Source organism: Gracilinanus agilis, chromosome 1 (assembly GCF_016433145.1).
Source record: "Gracilinanus agilis isolate LMUSP501 chromosome 1, AgileGrace, whole genome shotgun sequence".
In the NCBI taxonomy this organism is placed as follows: domain Eukaryota; kingdom Metazoa; phylum Chordata; class Mammalia; order Didelphimorphia; family Didelphidae; genus Gracilinanus; species Gracilinanus agilis.
In genome coordinates, this window is record NC_058130.1 from 778,960,977 (window position 1) to 778,980,392 (window position 19,416).

At 60.7% G+C, this 19,416-nt stretch overlaps 2 protein-coding genes across 7 annotated transcripts in view; one reads left to right on the forward strand and one right to left on the reverse strand.

Moving 5' to 3' along the window:
* Nucleotides 1-3,484, forward strand: part of SFI1 (SFI1 centrin binding protein) — a 42,749-nt gene extending 39,265 nt beyond the window's left edge. The window contains exons 29-32 of the mRNA XM_044685492.1: nt 9-495; nt 824-947; nt 2,334-2,445; nt 2,519-3,484. Coding sequence (XP_044541427.1) covers nt 9-495; nt 824-947; nt 2,334-2,445; nt 2,519-2,623 — 828 coding nt within the window. The 3' untranslated portion in view covers nt 2,624-3,484. The remainder of the gene's footprint in view (nt 1-8; nt 496-823; nt 948-2,333; nt 2,446-2,518) is intronic.
* A 158-nt stretch (nt 3,485-3,642) lies between these two features.
* Nucleotides 3,643-17,381, reverse strand: PISD (phosphatidylserine decarboxylase). Of its 6 annotated transcripts, none has more exons than XM_044674385.1 (8): nt 17,135-17,381; nt 11,858-12,032; nt 8,913-9,078; nt 6,646-6,882; nt 6,252-6,432; nt 5,103-5,249; nt 4,726-4,886; nt 3,643-3,948 (listed from the first exon to the last, which is right to left on the reverse strand). In XM_044674385.1, exons 2-8 carry the CDS (start codon nt 11,905-11,907, stop codon nt 3,724-3,726), a joined length of 1,167 nt encoding a protein of 388 aa, XP_044530320.1. In that variant the 5' UTR covers nt 11,908-12,032; nt 17,135-17,381; the 3' UTR covers nt 3,643-3,723. The 6 variants fall into 6 exon arrangements, with proteins under 6 accessions (XP_044530320.1, XP_044530334.1, XP_044530326.1 ...); XM_044674399.1 differs by lacking the exon at nt 17,135-17,381 and adding an exon at nt 9,190-9,319 and having other exon boundaries at nt 11,858-12,599; XM_044674391.1 differs by lacking the exon at nt 17,135-17,381 and having other exon boundaries at nt 6,300-6,432; nt 11,858-12,599.
* Between the last annotated feature and the right edge of the window lie 2,035 nt (nt 17,382-19,416).

Genomic DNA, 19,416 nt, shown 5'->3' on the forward strand with positions numbered 1-19,416 from the left:
CCCACCAGAGCCGGGTCCGTCTGAAAGGACGCAGCAGCCTTGGTCAGCCTGTGGAGGGAGGCCCGGCTCTGCCAGTGACCTCCTGGGTGAGCCTGGATGAGCCTTTGGCCCTCGAGACACGACTTTCCTTGAGGCTTCCCGAGAGGCCTCCCCTGCCGGCCGAAGTCCAGAAGCCCCAAAGGGCAGCCCGGTGGTGCTCGAGGGGGGCCCGTAGCCAGCCTCCTGGGTCAGCGCCAGGCTGCCGTTGGCGGCTTCTTCCCTTCCCACGTGCCCCTGGGAGAAGGCCGCAGCCTCCCGCCTGCCCCGGCCACCCATGGGGCCTCTCGTGTCCTTCCTTCCAGCTGGCAGCCGGGGTGGCTCCCCCTGAGCCGGAGCCCCAAGAGCCCGTGGAGGTTGTGGCCAGAATGGAGTGCGCCCAGCCTGGCGGCCGTCTGCCTCCTCCTGAGAGCTTCCCAAGGACTGAGGGGAGGCCCTCGCAGCACCTGGAGGCTGCGGGTAAGTGGGTGATGCCCCGCCGTGCAGCCTGGCCTCGGGGCCTTGTGCCCTCCCTCGTCTGGCTGCTGGGAGCCCGGTGCCAGGGTGCCAGCGGCCCCTCCCTGCCTTCCCTGGGCCCTGGCAGCAGGGCGGGCCTGCCCCCCCTCGGGCATCCTCTCCTTGCGGCGGGTCTCCGATTCTGGGCCTTGTCTCGGCTCCCCGGCTGGAGGCTGTGGGCTCAGAGGCCGGGCTCTGCTCCGGCCAGGGCGCTCCCTACCATCCGTGAGCCCTGGAAAGGGCAGGGGCAGCCCGGGAACCTGGAAACTAGGCTGCTCCTCGTCTTCCTCAGGGGGCTCCCAGGCCGAGGCGGGGAGAAGGGCTTCGGGCCTTGTGGGGGACGGCCAGCTGGAGGCCGAGCTGGAGGAGATTCGAGAGAGGCTGTGCAGTTACCAGGCCAACAAGCAGACCCTCAAGTAAGCCCTGCAGCCTCCCCCAGAGGGCCCTGCCTGCTTCTGGGCTCCCCAGGCTCCTGGGCCTGCCTCCTGGCAGCTTGCCCACTAAGCCCCTCCGCTGCCTCTCTGCTGCCCCTCAGACCCTCCTGTGCTGGGGAGTCTGTCAGTGTTCGAGGCTCTGCCCGGGCTCACCTCTGGGGCATGGGGGGGAGGGGTAGTGGGAAGGACCCAGACTTGAGGGGCACCTGGGCAGGGAGCCACCTCGGAGGGACAGGAGGAGCGCCCGGCTCCCCCCAGCTTCTGCATTTCTCCATCTATTGGTCCGTTTTCCCCCCCGTAACAGGGGTTCGAAGGCCGCCGCTCTGGCCGTTGTTCGGGGCTTGGCGGCGCTGTTCCCCTGGGTCTGGCCCTGCTTCTTGTCATCCTTTCTCTCCCATGTTCCGGTTCTTTTGGGCTTCCAAATGAATTGTATTCAGCTTCAGTGAATCCTGGTGGTCGTCGTTCTCCCGTTGGCCCAGCCTGGCCGGGAGCACTGACTGGTGCTCCCCAGGACACTGGTCGCTCTTTTCAGGGCACTTGACCCCTCAGGGCTCCCCTTTTTTGGCTGCTGATCCCCAGATACCTGATGAGTTTTGTGGGGGTTTCTGTTCTGGGCCTGCTTCTTAGGGTTCATTCCTGTGACATGGAAATGCTGTGGATTTTTGAGGATTTCTCTGGTAGCCCCAACTTTGATCTCCCCCGCAGACCCCATGGTGGGCGAACAAGGCCGGCGCCGTCCTCCCTCCCTTTCCTTACCGTCTCTTTATTTTTTGCCCTCAGACCTGGGATTAGATCCGCTCATGGCGGGGAGTGGGGGCCTCGCTTTGCACCCATATTTACTGGAAAAGGTCCCAGGGTGTCCCCAGGGAGGAAAGCGTTTGCTGTGGCTTTGAGGGAGCCGCTTTTCAGGGTGTAGACGAGGCCCTTCTTGGCCTGGACTTGGCTGGGCTTTTAGCTCGTGTGGGTTGGCCCAGACCCCAAGGTCTTATTGCGCCCCTCATTTTGAGCCCCCTTTGCCTCCCTGGGATGGAATTTGATGGAGAAATTGCTGTAGTCTGTTCGGCCACATCTCGTTAAACATTTGGAGTCAGCAAAGGATTCTGGGAGGGCGCTGTCCTTCTCCAGCTCGAGCAGAGCCCCGGCGGGGATCCCCGGGGTCTCCCTCTCCGCCGCAGGCCCCCTCCTCATTGTGAAAGGCCTCTGGGGCCACCCCCTGTCCACACACTCCACGTTCCCCAACAACTCCTGCAGAGGTTAGGGTTAGTGACAGGAGTTGGGGACCCCGTACCAGCGGCTGGACTCTGGGGGGGGGTCCCCTGGCATTCCTGTCCCAGGGCTCTGTGTCCTTCCCCCTCCTTCCCCCCCCAGGTCCTGGCAGAGACAGGCCGACAGCCTGAGGAAGTGGTTAGAGCTGAGCACAGAGGACCCCAGGCCAGAGGAGGAGGAAGCAGGCCTGCAGGTTCAGCAGAAACTTCACCAGGTCCGCTCTGAGCTTGCTGGGGAGGGGAGGGGAGGGGAGGGGGCCGGCCCCACCCACCAGCTTCCCTTTGCAGGTGGAGAAGCAGATCACACACCTGGCGGAGGAGCTGCGGACGGAGAGGCAGCAGGTGCAGCGGGACATGGCTCGCATCCAAGCCCTGCGGGCCGCCTTCTGTTAGGCCAGGTGCTCGCGGCGCCCCCCAGGACGTCCAGTGAAGGCGGAAGACATGAGGCACACAACAGGCAGCTGCCGTGTATTTTTTTATTGGAAAATGTTTGTTTGCAATTAAATGAATTTGTCCCCACATCTTCCGCTGACATACAAAAATACTGGGCTACTGATACAGTTGAATCAATGGCTTCTCCGGCAGGAGAAATTCACGGCCTCCCCAGGACGCCCGGCACCGTCCCCGTCTCCCCAGAGCTGGCCCGGCCAGGCCCCCCCACCCCCACCCCCCCGCCTGCCTCTTTCAGCACCAGGGGCTGAAATCACCGGCGGGCTCCCGCCGTGCTGGCTCGCCATTGGGAAGGCAGGTGGCCCCTCGGGCACGGCGCGCATGCTCGGTTCAAGGAGGCCCGAGGACCAGAGGTGGTTAAAGATGGGAACAGGCAGGTGGGATGGAGGGAGGGGATGCTCCCGCCCGGGGAGCCGGCCCCCTCTTCGGCCTTCCCAGCTCGGGGCTCTTGCCTGCATGCAAAGGAATGCTTGGCTTCCCCCCGCCACTGCCCTTCTGCCAGGAGAGTGGCCTGGAGGAGCCGAGCTCTGGTCCAGGCAGTGCCGGGTGTTTCCCCCATGCGCAAAGGCCGAGCTGAGGGCCCGGAACAAGACAGGCCGGGATTAGCCACTGAGGGGGATTAAGGCCTGAAGAGATCCAGGAAATCAGGGGAGTCTTTATTGGGAGGAGAAGACACGGGGCAGAGCCCACGATGGCCACTAATGGGAATGAACCGTTTACCAAGCAGACCCGGCGCCCTGGCAGCTCGGGCTCAGGCCTGCGGGAGCTGCCTCAGGGCAGGGGATAAGGCATGACTTCCTCCCTCCTTCCTTCTCAAAGGCTTGGCCGGTGGGCTGGGGGCCGCTCGGACCCTCGGGGACGGGGGTTGGCTCCAGAGTCTCTGGGCCCCGACCCTGTCCAAGCAGAGCAAGGCACCTTGTCAGTCCCCGCAGCGGCCAGGCGCAGGGCAGCTTCCCGGGACAGTCCCAGCCGCCTCCGCCTTCGTGCTGGTCTGAAGGGGTCTCCCCGGCAGCGGCAGTGCCCTCGTGGCGGGGACGCCGGCTCTAGAGGGAGCCCAGGGCTTCTCCAAAGCGGATTTTCTGGCCCGCCTTCAGGTGGAAGTTGAAGTCCTTGGGAGCCTCGAAGATGAGGACGATGGTGGAGCCCAGGTTGAACTCGCCCAGGTGTTCTCCCTTGCGCATGGGGATGCCCTCCTTGTTGCTGTGGCTGATGTAGCTCAAGTCGTTGTAGGAGCCTTTGCTGTACATGGGGCTGTTCGTGTGCAGGTCCTGGGGGAGGAGGGCCCAGTGAGGACTTGGAGGCTGGGACCCCACCCAGAGCCCTGCCCCAAAGCCCCCCCCACAAGGCCGGCTGGGACCCCACCCCTGAAGCCCTGCCCCCAAGGCTGGCGGGGTAGCAACCATGGCACAGTGTGCTTTGGTTGCTGTTTTGGCATGGTTCGGTCTCAGAATTTTAGAGGTGGTCATTCGCCAGGCCAAACTAGATGCCCGTCTAGGAAGACCCGAGTTCAAATGTGTCTCAGACCCATCCTAGCGTGAGTCACGTCACTGTGCCTTGGCTTCCTCATTTGCAAGACGGAGCCAGGAAGGGCACCTGGCTCGCAGGGCTACTATCCCACCGAGTGCTCAGCACTACCCAAGCTGCTCTGGGAGGAGGGAGCCCCCAGTCCTCACTCCCAGTTTCCCCCCGCCTCCTCGGTGCCCCTCGCCTGGAGGCCTGGGCTGGTCAGGTGACTGCTCCGAACGGGGCTGGGCCTTCTCCCTCCTGCCTAGAGTGGTCCCTCCCCTCTGCCTCCCAAGCTCTTTCAGCTTTGAGAGGCTCCAAAGCCCTCTGGTAGGTGTCTGAAGTTCCTGCCCTCTAGGAGCTGACGTTTCTTGGGGGGACACCCCATGGCCCTGGGCTGTTGGGACAGGCCGGCCTTATGTCCAAGGTGGCCTTGGACCCAACTTCCACCGGCCGCTTCCTGACTGCCCCCCAGCCATCCCTCCTGTGTCTGAGCCCCCAGGGCTGGCTCCCCTCATGGGGAGGAGGCCGATGGCACTCACCCGGTCAAAGTAGATGCGGATAGAGCCCACATTGGTGGCCCCCACCGCAGTGAGGGAGAAGAAGCCGTGCTTCCAGTCCCCAGTTAGGACCACCCGCTCGTTGTGGCAGAAAAGCTCCTTGATCCAGCGGGCAATGCCTGGGTTCACTGACATCAGGGAGCCTGTGTTGAGGAGAGAGGGAGGGAGGGTCGGCTCTGAGGGCCCAGGACGGTGGCCTAAGGCTGGCCCTGACTATCCTGTTGGCTGACCTTGAGGGGGAAAGAAGTGAGGAGGGATGGTACAACCTCCCATGGGAGGCCTGACTGGGCCTCAGCTCGGGGGAAATGCAGCTGTCAGGGCGGTGCCCGCTGAGCCTGGCACTCCTGGGGCACACCTACCTGGGAAGTGCCGCCTGTGGGCGACTCTCCAGTCAGTGGGGGAGTGGAAGCAGTGGTAGTCACCGGGGGCCAGGTAGATGACGCAGTGGTAGAGCTCGTTTCCCTCCTTGGTGACCAGCTGGTTCTGGAAGGAGGTGTGTGCCGTGGCTGCCCAAGGGAAGGTATAGTGGAGCGTCAGGCCCTGAGGCTGGGGCTCCCCAGGGCTGGCTTATGCCCCAGAAGCCCAGAACGGACCAGCTGCCATGTGTGGATGGAGACCCCCCTGCCCCCCCAGGAAAGGGCCTCGTGGGAAGCTTTGCACGGACCAGCTCGGTGCATGGGGGGGGGGGGGGGGGGGAGGAACAGAGGCTCTGGGCTGCCTTGGATCCTTCCCTGCCAGGCAACTTGGGGCCAGTGAGAGCCCTCTGGATGGTGGCCGCAGCACCCCTCCCTGCCCAGATGCCTCTTTCAGGCGGTGCTGCCATGGCGGCTGGATCCTCAGAGCCTTCTAACGTGCCTCTACCCCAGCAGGTGCCAGGTCAGACCCCAGGCAGTGACTGGCCTCCAGAGCCGGACTAAACTAACACTCGGCACTTAAGCTGCCAAAAGGGCAAATGTGGGCCCAAAGTCCAAACCTGGGAGCTGAGGCCATGGCCCTTACAGGAGGGGGGCAATGAGGCAGTGCCAAGAGGGCCAGGAAGACCCAAGTTCAAATCCTCCTCAGATAGTAACTAGCTGTGTGACCCTGGGCAGGTCACTTCACCCTGCTAGCCTCAGTTTCCTCATCTTTAAAATAAGCTGGAGAAGGGAATGGCTGTCACTCTGGCATCTTGGCCAAAAAAAACCCCAAAAGGGGTGGGTTGGGAAGAGCTGGACGATTGGCACCATGTAACGATGATCATTAACACATGTTGTGCCTACTGTGTGCTAGTACTGTGCTAAACGCTTCATGGGGGTCTCTGCTGATCCAATGATGCTGGCGCTGCTACCACCCCCATTTTACAGCTAAAGAAACAGAGGCAGATGGAGGCGAAACGCCCGAGCTCGGCGGGAGCCCAGAGCCTGCAGAGCTCCAGGGAGGTTCAAGGGCCGGCCCGGCCTCCGGCAGGGGCAGATGACCACTAGAGGGGTCTCCCCCAATGAGAGCAGGGGTCAGAGCTGGTCACTCACCCTGGGCTGCTCCTGCAGGCTCTCCCTGCCCCGCTGGCTCCTGGCCGCCAAAGGGCAGCTCGTCCCCAGGGGTGCGCGGGCCCAGGAAGGACTCCAGGGAGTAGGTGACCCCCTTCACCTGCTCCACCTCGCAGTTCTGCACTTGGCCGAAGTTAAGGATCTTGCCATCAGACGGGCTGATCTGGGGACACACGGGAGGGCCAGGCTGTGAGCGGGGCTCTGCCCAGCCCAAGGGTCACCCCGCGGGCCTCCAGGGACCTGCTTGATTGGGCCTTCTCTGTGGCCAGAGCCCTGGGCTCAAATGGTGGCCTCAGGCAAGGCCTCTTCCTCTGGGGAATGGGCTTAGCCTTGCCCGCCCACCATGCCGAGTGCCCCGGCCACCCTCCGGCCTCACCACGCTGTGCAGGCCACAAACGGGCCGGGCCTGCGGCTTCAGCTTCCGGCTGAAGAACTCGCTCAGGTTCCTGTAGTGGTCGAGGTCCTCCACGGCGGCCTCCTTCATGTTCACCCCGAAGGTCCAGATGTAGAGGCTGTACACGGGCTTCCGCAGCCAGGTGGGCAGCTCCACCTGGTTGAGCCGCCCCCAGGCTCGGGACAGCAGCCGTGTGGGCACAGACTTGTAGAGGGCAACCTGCAATCACACGAGTGGATGACGGGGGGAGGGAGGTCAGCGGCTGGGGTGCCCCCCTGCTGCCAGTCATCCCCCCGGCTGGCCCTTCCCCGGGACATTTCAGTCTGATGTTTCTGCGGGCTTGATCTGGCCGGAGGGACGGGGCAGGGATGGCACCGGCTGCCTGGCAGCCTTTGTACCCCAGAGCCGCATCAGGGATAGCAGTGACCGGTGTGGACACCCCTCCCACGTGGCTCCCCGAGTTTTGTGATGTGGATAGCGACTGGCCTGAGAGTCCTCCCTGCCTGGGCGAGATCTGGGCACAGGGTGGCATCCCTAGAGGTTTGCACTTTGTGGGGACAGACACGTCCCCCCCCCCCGCCCTGGTAGAGCCGTTTCCTGACTTCTCAGGGCTAGAGAGGAAAGATGAAGTGGGAGTTGGAGCCCCCAGAAGAAGACGTGGAGGAGTCCGGGATGAGGGCAAAGATGAGGGTCCGAGGCCTAGAATTCAGCCCAAATTCTGCTGCTGCGGAGCCTGTGTGACTTTGGGTTGGGAATCCCCCCTCCTCTGGGCCTGCACTTCCTCCTGTGTTCTCTGAGGGGTTAGACTAGAGGTTCGAGGCCGTCCAGCTCGGACAGAGGGGGAAGGAGAAGGGAGAGTTCGGAGCCCAAGGACCGAGACGGGCCGAATCTGGCCTCTGCTGCTGGCTGCCAGCATCCCTGGGAGCAAACCCTTTCCCTCTCTGGGCCTCGGTTTTCTCAGTGTCGAGGGGCAGAGGCAGGCGGCCCAGCACCTCTCGAGTCTCCTCCGCCTCTAGCACACAGAGGAGCCAACTGCCAACGCCCCAGGCTGAGTCTGGCGGGGCCTGGCCTGGAGGCAGCTCCGAGGTCTCTCTGTGCCACCCGCCCCGGCTCCGACAAGAAGCAGAACCAGGAGGGACGAGAGAGACCTGCTGAAGGCCCGCAGCCAGCTGGCCAATTGAGCGCCGGGCCTGACCCTCTGGAGCTGCCAGTGGCCGACCCACCTAGTGGACCTGCTCAGGCCTGGCCACCGCTGCTGTGACCAGCCGGGCTGCAGGGGGTGAAGAGGGGCCTCCTCCCCTGCTGCCTTAAATACGGATGCCGCCTCCGCCCTGGATGCTGCTGCTCCCTCTGCTCTTCCTCTGCTGTCACTTAGTCAGTCCCAAAGGCCTCGAAGGCAATTTGCTCCTAACTTTAAGCACTTCAAAGAGGCCCTGAACGGAGGCTCCATCCCATAGGATGGCTCTGCGGGCGGCTTTTCCTTCTGGGCAGCTTCTACTCTAACTGGCCTGGTCAGTGAGGGGAGGCCCTCGGAGCAGGGGCCCGGGGCCACTCGGCCCCTCTTCACCTGTGCCTGGACGTGTCCTGGAGGGCCTAGAATGACCTCCGTGAGGAGCCCTTTCTGTGCCCCAGCCCTGGGCCTGGAGCTCACCGGCCGGCCTGCCGTCTCCTCCTTACGGAAAGAGGCATTTGTTGGCCACCGGCCGGAAAGGGCACTTTGTCTCGAGTCCTCCCAGGCAGAGCTGGCTTCCCTGTCCGTGCACTGTGGAGGCCAGAAGTCCCACCTGGGCTCTGTGGGGTCTCATTTGTGGGGCGTCGAGTCCCCAAGGGATGGGCAGCCAAGAGCAGGAGGTGGCGGTCAGGCCTTGCCAAGGAGGGACACAGGGCCCGTCCTGGGGGTCAGGACGAGGGGGTCCAGAGACCAGGGGCCCCTCTTTTATTTGGGGAGCCCCGTTGCCAGGTTTCCTTCTCGGAAGGCTACGCGCTGCCGCCAGCCTGCTGGCTCTGGGTCTACAGACGGAGGCTGCCATGACTTGACTGGGGAGGCCAGGCCGGGCTCTGCACCTTTTCACCTTCCTTCTAAAAAGCAGTCGGGCTCTCGATGGCCCTTCCGAAGTGCCGGGGACACACGGACGTGGGACGGACGCAAGGACGGACGCAGGCGTGTCCCGCCCTCCCTCCTGGCTGCCCCCCGCCAGCCTTGCCTCTTTGGGCTCACCGAAGCCCCCGCCGCCTGCGCACACACTTACCCGGCTCACGGGCCTCCATCCTACTCTGCTCAGAGGCTTAAGGGCGCCGAAAGGCAGAAGGTAATAGAGGATTGTCAGAGGCCAGGAGCGGAGTTTCAGAGCGGGCCTAGACATGCAGCTGAGCTGGCCCAACCTTCGCCTCAGGGCCAGCTGGGGGAATTGCAACCTGTGGGATCACATACAGGGACATGAATGAAGGCCTCCTGGCGCCGGGGCCTGCCAACCTCCTGCCAGCTACACCCTCCGTGCCTAGGGGCTCCCCCACCCCAGCTCTTGCCTGTCGTCTCCGTTAGGAGAGGCTGGGGGGCAGCCCAGTGGGTAGGATGTGGTCGGCAGAAACGGCTGTCCTTGAGGGCACCAGGGATGGCTTGAACCAGCTCAGCTCTGGGCAGACTCTGCCATCGTGCCTGCCGCCCAAGAGCGGGAGACAACGAGAGGAAAAGAGGAAGTCATTATTGTGCTGACCCTGGCAAGGCCCTGGGGGGGCTCGGAATCGCCCCCAGCCCTTGAGGCCGTCTTCTGCCTCCTCTCCATCCTAACGCACTACCGCCTGGGGTCAAAGCTAGAACATTCTCGCTTGGGCCAAAGTGTGAGGGCCGAGTGTCGGTAGAAGCGGGAAAGCAGCCGAGCGGGCCTGGCCCACAGGCCCTCCTTGGAGGTGGGTGCCGGGGCCCAGAGGGCCAAACCTCATGGGTCAATCTCTCCAGAAGGTAATGCAGAAAGCCCTGGGTTCAAATCCCACCTCCATTTGACTCTGAACCTCTCTGGGAAAGCGGTCAGATCCCTCATCCTAAAATGAGTGGGGGGCCTTGTGGGCCCCAACGTCTACGAATGTAACCACCATTGACTTCTGGCTCAAAGAATATTCAGCAGAAACAACCGGCTACTAGAGCCCCTCCGGCTCTCGGCCTCTCGGGCCCTCAGGAATGCCAGGGCTTTCAGGCCCCTCGACACTGGACCTGCTCTTCTCACTGGCCCACAGAGGGAGCCTCAAGGTTCTGCTGATTTTGGAAACCAGCCCCAAGCAGTAAGGCCCGAGAGCTCCTTGTGCCTGCGAGTCCTTGCCAGACCGGGCCAGAGCCCCTTCTCTTTGTTCAGCCTCCAGCAGCACGTCCGCCACGCTCCCAGGAGACTCCTCCAGGGGTGAGGCTTCCCCGGGCGCTGAGCTCACAGGGAACGTCCGCGGCTCACTGGGGCCCGGCCTAGCAAGGAGGGAACTACAAGTGGGACAGACCTGGAGCCGGAGTGAGGAGAGACCCCTGAAGGAGTCGGAGGCCCCGCCACAGTGGCCAGCCTCCTCCTCTTTGGACCTCAGCCTGCTCATCTGATAAAACTGAGGAGGCTGCACGAGGTGGCCCTGGAGGCTTCTGCCTGTCTCGAGCTCTAGAACCATGGACAAGTCATTTCCCCATCTGGGCTTCATGGTCGCCATGAGTGCACTGAGGGGATCAGATGCAATCACTTGACCGCAGCCTCTCCGTGTGCTAGAAATCATCTCAGTGGCCAGTCAGTTCGAACAGATATGGACCAGAATCCAGTGGTCCCATGGACTTGGCCACAAGGCTACCCAAAGAGGAGCACCCACTGCTCCCTGAAGACTCCTCTCCCAATTCTGGACAATTTTCGGTGATATCTCGACCAATTGGACAGTTTCTAGTCTCTTCCAGCTCTAGACATTGCCCAGGATTTTACAGTCGGTCACTGTCCTGGCCCCTGCCACCTCAGGATTAGAATGTAATCTCCTTAGGGACAAGGTCTCTTTGGCCTTCCCCCCAACCCTACAGGTCCTCAGTGCCCCCAGCAGCCTGGTCGTGCCACGAGTGTTGGGAGAGGGCTCGGGACGAGAGGTCGGCCAGTACGAGGCTCAGGTTGGCTCTGCGCCCTCGGAACTAAAGCTTGGACACCTGGGTTTGACACTCCCCTCTGACCCTTACTAGGCAGGCACGGACAAGTCACATTTCTGAGTTCCGGTGTCCTGAGCAGGTTATAAGCCAGAGAAGAAATGCCTGGCACTGCCCATCTCCCTGCGACCTTGGGCAGGAAGCTCCGTGTAAGCCTTAAAATGCCTTCCAGGCATTGCTCTTGGCATTGCTGAGGCAATGGTGGGCAAACTGGCTGGGGGGGACCTGGCAAGGGGAAACTTTGGGGGCCTGAAGGTATGCTGCCCACCAAGCCAAGCAGCCACCAAGCTGCTACAGGGGAGAACCCTGGCCTTGAGCCTTCTCCCCTTGCTATCTCAGTTTCCTCATCTGCCAAATAAGAAAGCCTCGATGGACACTCCTAGCTCTATGGTTTTATGTGAATCCTAAAGAAACTTGGCTTTCTCCTCTTTGGGTGGGGTTGGGGTCACCAATTCAGGGACTGGAATGATGACGGGAACAAAAAAAGGTTTGGGGCCGTCTCAGCGAGCAGAACAGGGATGGCCACTGCGGCCGGCTGGAGAAGCCTCCGGAGATGGAGGGGCTCCCGAGGAGAAACAATCGCTGCCTCCCTCCTCCCCTCACTGCAGAGGATAACGGACCAATCCCTGCAGAGCTGCATCTCTGAAGAGAGAGCAGGGGGCTCCTCCTCCCCGCTCTGGGCTCCTTTCCCAGGGCAGGGGTGGGGGTGGGGTGGGGGAGGGAAGGGTCCTTCCCGGGCTCTGGCCAAAGCCGGGCGGCCTGCCTGAGCTCTAGGGACCGCCAGACAAAGGCCCTCTTCTCCAACGTGGCCCCGCTTCCCTTTCTCTCCCCATGCAGAAAAACCAGAAGGTACCTGAACCGGGCTCTCCTACTAGGTGTGCCCCCGTCCAAGGCCGGGGCCCGGGGCCCTTCCAGCCGTGGGGGCTTCGGCTCCCCAGCCCAGCTGCTGCCGTTTCCTGGGCGCGGCCTCCGGACATGAATTTTAACTTTGTGGAGGTTGTAGCAAGAGGGAGGAGGGTTAGACAAAGCTTTAGAGCATCTCACCATTTCCCCTTGTGCAGGTCTGCTCCTTGCAAGGTGTTTGACTGGCACATCGCTGGGGCTCAGCCTTTAAGTCTCTCCCTCCTCTCCTCAGGGTGCTCTTCTCCCCTCCCCCAGCATGGGCGGGAGAGCTGGACGGCAGCGGCTTCCCCCGGTCACTCGGCCGTGAGGCTCCCAGCTAGTGCAAACAGACAGGCACCGGGTGACAGGGTGATGCGTCTCCGGGAGGAAGGGGGCTGCCCCAGGCCCCTCCGGCCTCTCCTCCTCCCGCTCCCTCGGGCATCTGATGCTGCCTGGAGCCGAGCCGACCTGAGGCCAGCAGGGAAGGGGGGAGGCGGGAGGCGGGAGGACCGTAATTCCATGCTGGGCTTCTGCACTGCAGCTAGGGCTGTTCTGGAAGGCTGAGCACCAGGATGGAGGGAGGGCTGGAGACAAGGGGGCGCAGGGGGATGAGCGGGGCTCCCCGCAGAGCTAAGTAAGCTACAGAAGGAGGAATTTCCTAAGGACCAGGGCTATGCAACAATGAAATGGTCTGCTTGGAAAGGTAGTGAGTTCCTCGTCACTGATATCTTCTAGCAGAGGGAGAGAAAGAGAAGGGGAGGGAGGGACAGTGTGTGTGCGTGTGCGTGCGTGCAAGTCACTTAACTTATAAATGGGAGCAACAAGAGCACGTCCCCCCCTTCCCTCCCAGGGTTGTCATAAAGGCCAAATGAGAGAAGTTTTGTAAAGTGCTCACTGAGCACAGTGCCTGGAACACAGCTGGCGCTTAATAAAGGCCCATCTCCTCCTGCCTTCCCCCAGCCCATAAAGGATCAGGCTAAAAGGCCGAGGCATTTGGGACGCAGCCATCACCTGGGGGTCCTAAGAGCGGTTCTTAATTTTCCAGGGGAGCCTTTGTGGCGGCCCAAGCGGGCCTGGAACTGGCCCCGGCTCAGGGATGGACTTCAGCATGTGCACGCCAGCCCTCTGGGGCTAAGGCAGGAGCCTGGCGCAGGTGCCAGGCCCCAGGAGCCGGGGCTCCTCCCCTCGGGCCGTCTTTTCTCTGGGGATTTACTGGCACCCCCTAATCCTCGGCCTGGGCTCAGTCAGAGATGGCCTTTCCTCAGGGCTGGAGCCCTGCAGCTTCTTCCCGGTGGGCTCTACTGTTCCAGCCACTGTGTACAGCTGGGCCCATCTTTGTTCTGGAAATGGCGGCTCTCCCCAGGCCCCAGCCCTGCTCTCCCATGGCCTGCATCCTGACTTGTGTCGGAGTGGGGGCCGACGGCGCGTGACCCCTCCCCCAGCTCCCCCCACGGACCAGGGCAATGGCAGCCCTTGGCCGGTGGGGGCAGATTCTCCGCGTTCTAAACAGTCTTGGTTGTGGTTCCCCAGGAATCCCTTTGTGAGGCTGGGCTAAGACTGTTCAAGAAGGCCCAAACCGGCTGACAGGAAGGTTCTTTCAGTCCAAGAAACGCCAGTTCCAGCCCCATGAATTATACAGGGGGATGGTTGTGCCCCCCCATGTTCCCTCTGACCCCAAGAGCAGATCCCTGCAGGGTCAGAGCCTCCTGCCTCCTCGCATTCCAATGAAAAAAGGCCCCAAAGGCCGCCCAGCCTGGCTTTCCACCCCCAGCTCTGACAGAAGCAAACAGGAGCCATCTCGGAGCTCCTTTCGGGGTATGAGGCCCTGGTGGGGCTCAGGGCAGGCAGGCCTGGAGCGCCTCGGGGCTCCCACGAGGCTGGGGATGGTGTCTCCTCCTGCACCATCAGCTGTGCTTCCAGGGAAAACGGTCCTCCTCTGAGTATCAGGTAACGCGTCCTAAATTGGCTCCATCCTACTGACCTCATTCCCCACTCAGGGATGTGCTGCCGAGGCCTCCCCCTGCGACCTGCTCGTACCCACACCGCACACCACCAGCCACACAGCGAAGGGCGGGGGAAGGAGGGAGCCAGGAGGGAATCTGGCTAGTCTCCGGGAGGGATGAAGATGGGGCAGGGGGCCTTCTCAGGGCTTCCCATCTTCTCCAAGGCCTTGGCACATGCACTAGCCAACAACCTCACGCTTCTCAGAGGGCCTAGAACACTAATGTCTTCACCTCCATGATCTGCCTGAATCCTCACAACTGCCAGGGAGGGGATGATCTCAATGTACCCATTCAGGCAGATGAGGAATTGAGGCCAGAAATTCTGAAGTGGCAGGCGGGGGGCTAGCATGCAGGCCTTTTCCTGAACTAGACTAGGCTGGAGGGGCCTGCTTTAGCCCTCCACCTCAAGGGCTCATGGGGGCTCCCCCAGGGAGTCAGCTCTAGGGCAGAGGCAGAAAAGGGATGAATATCAAGGGGCAGACTGGGGTGGCCTTCTTTGTCTAGGCTTTCATAGGGACCAGCTTCTACATTTGAAAGAAGAGGAAAGGGAGACCAAGAAAGAGAAAGCCACTAGCTTGCTCCCAAGACAACCCAGGGCCATTAACTCCAAATCCAGGACTCGTTCCCCTTGAGCCTGTGGGGCTGGACAATTGTTCCTCATTCTAGGACAGTCAGGTTGAATAGTGTAGGGGGCCACTCAATTCCCTCTTATGCCCAACTTGGAGCTACTGGGAGGAAATTCAAGTGACGGCTTTGTAGGGGGAAAATCCCAGAAAGAAGTCTCTAAAAACCAAATAGCCAACCTCCAACAACAGGGCTCCACCCCATAACCCCACTGAATCCCCAATCTTCTGGCTCTGTCCAAAAATCCTTTCCAGTGGGCTCAGGGGACACAGCCTGAGATTTACAGGCCGGGATTAAACATTCAGAGAAGCTTTAAATTAGGAGGACAGCCCAGGGCCAACCCAGAAAGTGGGAGATCTTTCCATACAGCTCCACGTACGGGGCTGTGCCCTGGGATGACAGACCGATTAGAGGCCTGGCAAACAACGGCAGCACTAGCAGGGGCTGGAGACCCCAGGTAGAGCCCCTTCTCTTCCTGGGCCACCAGGACTTTGCCTCTCCTACAGAGGGAACTACAAAGGAAGAACTACTTTCTTCTGACAAACAAGCTGTGCCCCCTTCTAAGTGGGCCTTGCTCAATGCTCCTCCATGGCAAGGAAGGGTCTATATGCAAGTTTGTGCCTCAGAAGAACATTCTGAAATGCACAATATAAGACATGCAGCATTCACAAAGGATGACCAAAGATCAGGAAAGATGAAATTCTAACTTTCCTCCCCAGAGGGGAGGGGAAGGGGATCCAGGGACACCAAGCCAAGAATTTCTGCCTAGAGACAGTTAAGAGGTGGAGAACACACTCTCGTTACAAAATCAGCAGCAGTCCAAGGGGAAAAGGGCCTCAGGAGCCATCGAGCCCTACCTGGACCTGAGCAAGAACCCTCTGGACAAGACACCTGAACAGGGGTCAACAAGCCATGTCTGAGAAGCCCCAGGGACAGGTGGCTGGCCTTGGTATTCCTCTAACCATCAGGCTGTTCCTGACAACAAGCCTAAATGTACCCGAGCAGCATATACTCCTTCTGGTGTATCACCGAACCACAGAAGGGGCCCCGTGAGCCGTCTAGTCCAACCCAGATGCCCAAAGAATCCCCCATGAGGACGTCTCCAACAAGCCCTGCTCTTGGTGCTGCCCTCTACGGTCAAAGGGAGCCAATCAAACCTCTGCTCTACCTAAGTCACTGTCTTCTCCATGTGGCCTTTCCTTCAACCACTGCCCATATGGCCTGAGCTCAAAGCTGTTCCCTGTCCTGGTTCCTGTGCTATGAGGGGCGTCCTCTCCTATGTCACTTTTCACTGAGCCCCCTTACCTCCCTTCATCGATCTGCCAGCCTGGGCTCCAGACATCTGCAGGCCAGCCCCACGAACCAAACCCACCCTGCAGGGAGGGAGCTCCACAGAAGCCATTCCAGGAAGTTTGCCAGGAAAAGCCCCCCAGTGTCCCAAGTCAGAGCAGCCTGTGGAGAATGAGCAAATGGCCTTTGTGGAGGCTCTCCAGGGGCTCAGCCTCCCACAGGTGAGCTAGGGAAGCCACTGGTCACATCACCTGATGGTCAGTTTAGTGGAACATTCCAACTGCTACCTGGGAAATGCCTTCACCAGCCAGTTAAAAAGAAGGGCCTTTGCCGGGGAGGAGGATCTCAGACAGTACCTGAATTTCTGTATTTACTGCCCAAAGGTCCAGGCAACGGAGGTTTCTTTAGGACTTCTCAGTACCTCAGGGTTGGGGGGAATGGGGTGCTTGCCTAGTGTAACTGGCCCCACCCTTTGGGTGACCCAGGTCACTTGGGAGGCCCCCACATGGCCAGCTGGATGTGGTTTGTAGAGCTGGAGGGGAAATCTGGAGAAAGTCTTGGGTGCTGGCCCAATCATTCCTCTCAAGCCATGCCAATGGCTTTGTTCTTTATCTCAAATTCCCAACTTGACAGACTGTCTCCTCACCAAAGCAAGAGGTGAAATGGAAGATGGCGAGTAGCCTCGAGGCCAGCCCTGATGCCCTGAGAGCTCTGGGGAGGGACAGGAAATCTCGGGGAGAGCTGGGGAAGGGGAGAGGGCAGAGCAAGAAGCAGTGGAGCTAACAAACTTCCCTCCCCTTTTCAGAGCCACAAAGAGGAGGCAGGTGCCTCGGGAAGCCCAGATTCCTGGCATCTCCTAAGCACTGAAAAGGACTGGGGTGGCGGGGTTTGGGGGGGGGGTGGGCACAACAGAAACAATCCGGAGGGCCCTGCTTCTGCAGAAGAAAACGAGAACTGCACGCGGCTGTCCGCATGAGGGAGCAGCCCTGCCTCAGGCCAAGGGAGAAAGGGGTTCCTTCCAGGCGGCAGCACCCCCCATCCTGGAATGTGTCCCCCCAGACCCAGGACACCTACGGCTGGCCACAGTCCTGGGCTGGGAGAGGCCAGCCCCACCCCATCCCCCAGGCAGCTCCTTGTCCAGACCCTGCCTAGCCCAGAGCATTCTCTGCACAGCTTCCGGAGGCCAAGGGAGGAAGGGAAGAGAAGGGAGGGGAGGGGACAGTGGCCGGAGCCCGGCAACCCTCAGGAAAGGGACTGAGTCATTTCAGCCGGGGCGGGTGGGAGGAATCCCAGTCAATGCTGCCCCAACTGGGCCATGCAGTTAGCCTGGTGGCTGGGCTGGGCAAGCAGAAGACTCCCAGCCCGGCCCGGGATGCTGCGCATCAGTCCCCACAGGCCCTGGATCCTGAACCCCCACCCTGGGCTTCCAGCCAGCCAAGGATGCCCCCCCGTCTGAACTGGACAAAATGGGGGCCCCCCTCCCCCCAGGAGGTGGCCCTCGGCCATCCCGGCAGCTCCTCACTTTCAAAGGCCGTCCCGGCTCCGGGGTGGTGGCGGTGGCGGTGGCAGCAGAGGCAGCAGCAGCTCCGCCTGTCCCTCTCCCAGCACGGTCCAGGAGCAGCTGGGCCGGTTCGGCTTTGTGGAAGAGGCTGCCCAGGAGAGGGCCCTCCCTCCCGTCCCTGGTCCCCTCTGGGCGATGGGGCTCAGGTTTCAGGCGTTCAGGCAGAGGGTGGGGGTGGTTAGAGCCGCCCCACCAAAGAGCTGCTGGCTCTCCCCCACACCCAGTGTCACCTCTTTCCTCTTTAAGGGGAGGAGCCGAGGCCGGGAGAACTGAAAGAAAGTGAGGAGGGGACTAACTCATGATGTCATCTGCCTTCCCCAGCCTCCTTCCTCTGGGCCACTTCCCGGGGCTGCCCCGCGAAGCAGGGGCTTCGGCCTGGCTGGAGAAGAAATCCCACTATCGGAGGATCCGGGGGCTTGACATGGGCAGCCCCCTAATGCTCTCAGGGACAAGGAGAAGCCAGGCAGATAAGGAGAAATCCTGATGCTCAGCCCAAATCTCGGTCCTCCCCCCACTCATCAACAAATCACCAGGTTCTGGTCCAGATGCAGGGCCCCAAGACGAATGGCCAAACAACACTGGTTCTGCCACTCGATGCCACCAGCCAGCATTCAGGGTTTCCCACAGCCAGTAGAGGCCCCATTAAGCCACAGGACCCCGAGAGCTTTTCGACTGGCATAAGGAAGCCTATGGAAGTGGCCAGAGCTCTTTGCAGAAGCCACACTGGGAGTCTGGGCCCTCACACGACCCCCCTCCAGAAGGAGGTCAGTGGGGTGCTCAGTGCGGGCGCAGCTCCTAGAACGGGCACTGCGCTTTGGCTAATGGCACTGCGGAGAGAGCCGAGCCCTGGGGGGGCTGCAGAAGGGAGAGATTGTAACTGGGAGACTTCCTGGAAGAAGGGATAGCCACAGAGACACAGTCAGGAGGAGCCTGGGAGCAGCGACCATGCCCTAGAGTATAGCAGGGAGCTGAGGCCAGAAACGGGCCTGTATTTGCCCCAAAGTCACACGGCTAGTGAGTGTCTGAGGTACAACTTGAACTCTAGGCCCCAAGCTCTGTGTCCTGGGTGCCCCTAGTGGCTGTTAGATGACCCACATTCCCACGGTACAGAACAATGCCTGCCATACAGAATTCCTCCCAGTCCTGGGCCCAGGCAGCTCCAGGGTTCCACCTTATGCCTACACCCAAAGAAATGAAAGCGGGCCTACGAATCATCTACTTCAACAGCTTTTTTCTTCAAGATGAACCCATTGCACCCCAGACAATGGCACAGCATTAAGTGGCGTCTCTATTGGCCTTTAGAGGCCATGCTGGAGCCCCCCAACAGCCTGCTCCTCTTCTACAAATGAGGAAATGGAGGCTGCCACAGTTTTCATAATTTGCCCACACTCGCTTCCTGCTCTATTTTCCTACACTGCACATGAGAGAGTGCTGGCCTTGGATTTGAGAAGGCCTGGGTTCAAATCCCACCTGAACTACTACTTAGCTTCCTGGACTAATCCTGCTTTCTGGGTTTCCGTGTCCTCTTCTAGAAGAAAGGGGGTGGGTGCCGTTGCCAGAGTTCCATCTATAATCCCAGGGACAAGAAGCAAACCTGTGATCTGACTGATCAGATAAAGAAATCCAGGCAAGCACTGGGCTGGGAAGGCCCTTATCTCCCCGGGCATGTGAAGGGCCTCTCCCATGGACACAAACCCTGCACTATCTCCCCATCCCTCTTCCATCATTGGCTCACACGGTTTTCCCCCAATACAAGGAACTGTCCAAAAAAGTGACTAAAGTGCACAGCCCTTGGCCCCAGCAATACTGCTCGTCGGCCTTTACCTCCTGCACCCCACCCCCAAGAGTCTATACGCCCACAAATCTTCAGAGCAACTCTTCAGAGTGACAAAGGATTGGAATCGGATGCCCATCCACTGGGGAATGCTTGAGCAAATTATGGCGCATGGAAGTAAGGAAAACCCAGGGTGATGTGAGAAATAAGAAAAGGTTCGGTTTCAGAGAAACCTAGGAAGGCTGTGTGTGAACTGCTGTGGAACAGAGTAAGCAAAAGGGGCGAAACCATCTCCAGAAGACGCCAACTCTGAAAGCCTCAAGAATTCTGTCAGTATAGTGACCAACCAAGGTGCCAAAGAGCCAGAGGAAGCACCACAGCCTCCTCCCAATACACAGACAACAGACCTAGCATACAGATGGAGATGTGCCTTTTGGGGTACAAAGAGTGAAAGGCATTTGTTTGCTTA